This window comes from Hippocampus comes, unplaced genomic scaffold (genome assembly GCF_001891065.2).
Source record: "Hippocampus comes isolate QL1 unplaced genomic scaffold, H_comes_QL1_v1.1 scaffold81, whole genome shotgun sequence".
NCBI lineage: Eukaryota > Metazoa > Chordata > Actinopteri > Syngnathiformes > Syngnathidae > Hippocampus > Hippocampus comes.
In genome coordinates, this window is record NW_017806179.1 from 475,935 (window position 1) to 482,856 (window position 6,922).

Genomic DNA, 6,922 nt, shown 5'->3' on the forward strand with positions numbered 1-6,922 from the left:
CGGTCAGGAAACGATCGCTGTCGTCCGGCGACTCGGCCCTAATTTCCATCTGCGAGCCGTCAAAGAGACTCCCATCCAGCCGGCTCGCGCATCAAATCTTCTCCAAGGGACGTGCTGGCGCCACGACCGTGACAAACCCGCAAGATTGGACCGAGCTTTCGCTCCTCCAAAGTCCGCAACATCGGGCGCCGTTTCAAGTGACGCACAGAGATGCATGAAACGGCTTCCGCCGCGCCGTTTCGAACGAGACCGTCGCCGAGGCGGAAGCGCCGTCTCGGAAGCGCCGCGTTCCGTCGGGCGTCGCGCTTGGTCGGAGGTGATTTGCCGCCGTCTCGCGGCGCCGAATCACCCGTCGCCTGTGCGCCTTTTATTTTTGACGGCCGTCCGCGGCTGGCGCCGCGCTGGCCCCCTCGCGCTCACTAACACGCTCCGACAGGGAAAGGTCAGCGCCGGCCAGCTTCCCGCGGCGAGGCTCGAGGCGGGCGGGGGCGGCGGTAAATGGAAGGACGTTGTCATGGTAACGCCGAGCCCGGCCGCGGCGGCGCCGGGCGCTCGAACCGGATCAAAGGATTTCCCGGCCGGCGCAAACGAGCGTCGGGGAAGCAAAGGCGGATCCGCGAGCCGAGTGGCAAGTCGACGGGTGAAGCCCGAATCGCCGTGCGATTCGGGGATCAAACACCGAAAGGAACGGGAATGCCGTGAATCCGTTTCGGCCGCCCAACGCACTTGGTGAAAGTATCGTTCGACGGAACGGAAAGGCCAAAAGCGTTTTTGCCATCGCTGTGATCGGTTGTCATGCCATAATCAATCAATGACGACATCGATTGGACCCTGAAAATAAGACCAATATTTGAAAATAGACTCGATCTTTGCGCTGGGGGGGAAATGGGTTTTTCAAAACAGACAAATGAGCAAAGCGCGCCGGTGCCCCCACCCCGTCCGTCCCGCTATCCTTCACCCGCCCGCTCTTCATTCCGCTCACGTTCAGTTCATTCACGAAACAAAAAAAAAAAGCCCTCATGTGGCTCTCCTCTCTCGACGTCCTCATTGCCATTCTTCTGGCCGCGAGTACGGAGGGTGGGGGAGAAAAAAAAAACAAAAAACGCCAAAACACAGCTGAATTATTTAGACTTTCCCGCGCCGCACGCCAGAAAATGCTTGACTCGGCACTTTGGAAGAAAGGGCCCCGGCGAGGGCGGGATAAAAATTGCATTCGCTACAAGATTCCGCAATCAGCCGGCGAGACGAACAATTCGTCTTATCTCCGGCACGCACGCAAAGTAGGCGGGAAGACGGCGACGGCGGGACAAGTTTGCCTTCCCGTGACACCGCCGTTCATCCGCTGTGGCGGCGATCGGCGGCTGGCCGAATCGTCGGGCCTGACCATTTCATCGCCGCCCCCCCCCCCTGAATCCGAGGAGATAAAACGCCGCTTTTCTTCTCTCGCCTCTGAGCCACCAAGGACGTATGGCGTGCGCTTCAAACAAAAGCCCGCCGCTGGCGTCTAATCGACTCGTCTACACATCGCGCAATCTTCCCTGGGGGGGGGTCACGCGCGACCAGAGGCTTAGCGCAGGAATGGCGGCCGATGAGGACGGGAAATGGGGACGGCGTTCCCGCCTGTCAAAAAAAACAAAACGTGGGAAGAACGGGGTGGGCCAAATGTCAATCATCACAGCGGAAAAGGCGAAACCGTGCCCGAGAATCAAGATGGTCAAGTACAATCATCAGGGAAAAAAAAAAAAAAGAAATTCAGAATCCACCTCAAAAGCTCACGACACAACCCGGCGGATAAGCGAACAACAGGCGGATGGGTTTTTGCAAAGGCATGATCAAAAAAATGTCAAATGTGCAAACTATTTGGGGGGAAATGCTCCAGCCGCACCAAATTGGACCGGACCGCTTTGCGAGCACAAAGCACGAGAAGAATTGGGGAAAAAAAATGCAAATCGACGATTTCATTTTGAGGCCACCCACCAAAACGCCTCCGTTTAGAATCACGTTTGAAGTCCCCGCCATTCAAAACGCCGTTGCGCCTTTTCCACCAAAACACTTTTAGGGATGGCGGATAACAAAGTGGCCCGAACCACAATGACACGGCGGCGGCGGCGGCGGCGGCGGCGTTTTACTTCTCTGGCGGGGGAGCGCGGGGGCGCCCATCCATTTGCCGACATTAGCGCAGGCACTCGAATTCGTCGGGAAAAGCGGCCGTCGGCGCTCAATTATCCGTCAGAGAGAGCGAGAGGGGGCGGGACAAACAATTCACGTCACACTCGGCCCCGTTTTTCCATCCAATGCCGTGAGGAGGCGATGGGAAGGGGGGAGGGGGGGCGCCCATGTCGCCGCTCGCGCCTCTTTTGTGAACATCCCGACTTCATTAGAATCATAATGAAGGTCGGCGAGGCGCGGCAGGATATTTTGGGGGGGTAAGCAAGGCACAAACAAATCAATTGCAACACGCCCACTACGGCGCAGCTCCCGCATTTGCACAACGTTGCTAACGAACTGGACGACGGAGCGCCATAGCAAAAGCTCCATCGGACCACGACGGGCAACAACTGCAACAGCGACACGTTCCAATTCCGTTTTGGCAGAGCTCCAACGAGGCCGAACAACCCGCGTTGCGCTCGCCGCCGCTGCCCGATTATTTGGGAAGCGCCACACAAGACGACGGGCGGCAGGAACCCGATCGGCGCTCGGCTGCTGGCGGGTTGACAAGACGCGAGCGGCATCACGGCGGACGCGTTCACACGCACAGAGGGGCGGGAGGGGAGGGGAGGGGAGGGGGGGGTTTGCGTCGCGCTCCGCCGGTGTGACGATGTTGCCGCATGTAGTGAGACTCGCTAATTGGCTCACCTGTCTCTCAGCCATCTGGAGCCTCTCAGCCAAAAAAAAAAATAAAGAATGAATAAACAACACAACGGCGGTGACACAAAAGTGCGTTCATGCTTCTGGAGCAAAAAAAGGAAACGCAACGAGAAACTATTTCTTTCTTACGCGCCGAGATTTACCTGTGGTTAAAAAAACCAAACACACTGAGCAAGAACATAACGCTTGTCGATTGTTGGGACTCGGGCGACTGAGGAAGCCCACGCGGCCACGGGGAGAACGCCGCACAGGAAAGCCAGAGCCGGAATCGAACCCCGCACCTCTGCGCTGCTAACCAATCGGCCGCCGTGCCGCTACCGATAGATCGATAGAAATCTACATCGATCGTAGAGATAGAGAGAAAACATTGATTCTATTTTGTTGGATTTTTGACTCTTTTGGGAGAAAAAAAACTGGGGGAGGGGGTTGGGGCGGGGTCTCGGGGAAAAAAAGTTGTCATCTTATGACTGTCGCTGTATGACAAAACCATCGCGTATTTTGTTCATTTGCTATCATGGGAGCGAAGACACACACACACACACACACGCACAAAACAAGGTCACAGGTGAGCGTCGGGGGAACATGAGGGGGGGGCTCACTTCTGCGCACGATCCGGACCGCTGACCTGGAACTCATTGGGCGCCGAGAGAATAAAAAGCATGACACAGCCCGCAGGCCCTCGCCGGCTGCAGGTCTCCGAGGCTCTCGTTCTTATTTCACGGCCTCCGCAATTCTGACGGCCTCCTTCTTTCTCGCATGCCGTACTCGACACGACAACAGGTGAAGGTTGTCGCCATGGTGACGAGCCACCGTGCCCTCAACGCGGGATCGGAAACACACAAACGCAACGCGCTCGCCGTCGTCGTCGTCATGCGTCCGCAAAGCTCGCTTCTCCGGCTGATGGTGCGCCCGCACGCGACTTTCCATAATTCAGAGACGGATATAAAAATATAGGAGCGGAAATTCTTCCTCGATGTGCCCCCCCCCCCCCAACAAAATGCGGCCCTTCTTCGTCTTCCAAGTGAGGAAGGAGCCTTGAACACTGTCCCCAGCCCACACCCTCATGAATATTCATAATTGGGATCCTGGGCGCCGTCGTGGCGGCGCTGGGAACGTCGCTCGTCACGCCAGGCAATAAGGGACGCGGCGTACCGGGACGCCGCGTTGTGCACGTCCCTGTAATTATGCATTCGGCTCTTGCTAAACAGGAAGGGGGGGTGGGGGGTGTCGTTTCCCGACACACACTCGCGCGCACACCTGCTCCCAAAGAGGAACCTGAAGCTTTCCGGGCTTCGTTGTGTCGCTTCCACTCGTGCGCCGGCGCTATTCATACGCTAATCAACACAAGCGTGCGCGCGCGCGAGCGAGGGACAGACTTGGAGCGCCACTTCAAAGCGATCTCAGCGCAAGGACAGTTGACGCCTTCCTTCGCACATGCACGAGCGCGCACCCAGCCGAAGCAAAGCGACACAAGCCACGCCCCCTCCCTCGACTCGGCCCGATCAAGCGGGGAAAGTCGCAAAAAAAAAAAAAAAAATCCCCCAAATTTTGCCCATCTTGGAATTAATTCCCTTTTACCATTCCTGGTTTGACCCCTTGACCCCCGCCTTTTTTTCCTGTCCTATTTTGCCCAAACGGCTTGTTGGCGCCAGGCAAAAAGCTCCTCAAATGTCGGTAGCAGCGGCAGCGCACGAAAACATTTGCTCTCGTTTTGGTTGTCGCGGTCGATACGGGTCCGCGTTGTTCAGCCAATGAGCGCTGGGGGAGTGGCAAAACGTGAAGCGCCTACCTTTGTAGCGGTCCGCCGAGGTCGCTGGCGTCCTGCCTGGAACAAAAAAAAAACCACAAAAACAAAAAATTCAATCAGGATTTTTCACAAGATTAAACGGAAACAACAAAAGACGAGCGACACTCATCGGACACTCGATTCGGAATGCGCAGGCAACGCCGTTGTTTTCCCGCGACCACGTTGAAAGGGTGGCGAATGCCTCCCCCACCCCCCGCCAAAAAGCAAACAAGACGAAGCGACGCCATTCAATGCAATTCCCGCTGCCGCTCCTTCCGTTGCGGCCGCCTCGGCCCGCAGGAGGCGGCGCTGAGCGCGACGCTCGGACGCACACGCAAGCATGAAAAGGCTTCTTCCGGAAGTGACGAGGGAAGACGCGAGGCCTTTTTTCACGGACGACAATCTGGAACGTGTCGACGGCATTCGTGTTGACGTCAGCGGCGCTCCAGAAAGCTCTTTCTTCCTTTCATTCTGTTCATTTGCGTTTGTTTTCCTCCTTTCGTGTAACCGCAGAGCACGACAACGGAACTCCGCGTCGCTTCTCCAAATTTTTGCGAAGTTGTCTGGTCGCTTGAAAAACAGAAAGGTCGAGGATTTCATCCGTTTTGTACTTGATGATTCCCGGAGCTGAAAAACAGCAACAAGAGGCAGTTTGCGGTTAGCTTAGCGTGGCTAACCCGGAGATGGTCTTTTGATTCTTCGTTCGTTCCTCCACATCAGAGTTGGAGTCGCAAATCGTGCCGAGACGACACCGCGGCGCAAAGTTGCGCGAGGCGCTTTCTGGAAAGTCGTCGGCCACGCGCGCAAGATGGCAAATTGGTCTTGTTTGTGCTCGGCGAGTGCGGAGAAGCTCCTTCCACCCGGCTCCCCTCACATCATCTTATTCGACGCATGTCAATAAATTGGTCCCTCGGCGCAGGCGCATCCACCTTTGGAGCGGGACCAAATTAGCGCACGTTTTACACGGACGGCCCCGCTAAGTCAAAGAAGAAAGCAACAATGCGCTCATGAAGCGGCCACGTGCGCGCCTCCTCCACGCGGCAGCCAATCGGCGCCCTCTTTGCATTTCAAAGACGCGCGCTTGTCCGTTTCATCCGCGGCCACCCGAACGCTCGTCCTGTCATCCGCGCACTCTCTTTGCTCCCGCATCCCATGAATTATGGAAAGTGGAAATGGAGGGCTCACGTTTGGACGACACAGCAACACGCGCAACGCTGACGAAGCCGCACGGTACACGTTCAGCCTCACAGAGCACAAACGCACGGGGGACACAAACACACCCCGAAATGAACAAACACACGCGGATGCGCCAAAAGCCACAACACAGAGGCATGAACGCACGCAAGCACACGCTAAAGACACATTTACATCAAGTCGACAGGATGCTTCCTTTTTTTTTTTTTTTTCATCAACACTGCATTTCTCTGGCACTTTCTAGTTCTTCATCATTGTGTGTTTTCACCCCCGGGTGGTGCTGAAATTTGGCTGCACGCACACACACACACACACACACACACACACACACACACACACACACACACACACACACACACACACACACACACACACGCACACACTTTTGCCAAAAGATGAGCGATAAACGGCAGGATACGGCGGCAAAGCAGCTGCCACCGCTCGGCCGAGACAATTCTCAAGACGGGGACGTTCAAGCGACGGCCGAGTTGTGCAAACCTCCGAGGAACGGCGCCAACCGCTTAGCCGCTTTGCAACATCGACTGAAAGAAAATGCCCAAAATGTGTGTGTGTGTGTGTGTGTGTGTGCGTGTGTGTGTGTGTGTGTGTGTGTGCGTGAGTTTGCCAATTCGAGTGCTCAAATGTGGTAAACTGGCTCCTCCTGGTGGCACGCCGATGAATCGCTCAATTCCACATTGGCGCTGTTGCATGAAGTGCTTGAAATCATGTTGTTAGCCGGTCAAGTGCAGTTGGTCAGGAGAATTAGTCAACTATTGAGCACGACATGATTTGTTTTGAAACAAAATCAAGAAATCAAGAATCCGTCGTTTAACATGCCCAATTGATTTTTTTAATAAGAAACACTTGGGACAGAAATTGCTTTGAATGCCCCCATTTGACACGCCGGCACCGGCGCCAAGCCCCCCCGACCCATCGACACTTTGGCACGTTCGACTTCCCCCGGCCCGTACGTCCGTCGCGCGTCAGCGTCGCCGTTGCCCCGCCCGCCGCCTTTCGGGGGAGGCAAAGGAGGTCGAAAACAGGACGCCCGCCCGTCGCCCCCCGTTTGTCCCA

At 56.0% G+C, this 6,922-nt stretch overlaps 1 protein-coding gene across 4 annotated transcripts in view; it reads right to left on the reverse strand.

Moving 5' to 3' along the window:
* Positions 1-6,922, reverse strand: part of celf2 (cugbp, Elav-like family member 2) — a 107,281-nt gene that overhangs the window by 38,483 nt on the left and 61,876 nt on the right. For all 4 annotated transcript variants that reach the window (XM_019897590.1, XM_019897593.1, XM_019897589.1 and 1 more), the window contains exon 3: positions 4,658-4,693. In XM_019897590.1, coding sequence (XP_019753149.1) covers positions 4,658-4,693 — 36 coding nt within the window. The remainder of the gene's footprint in view (positions 1-4,657; positions 4,694-6,922) is intronic.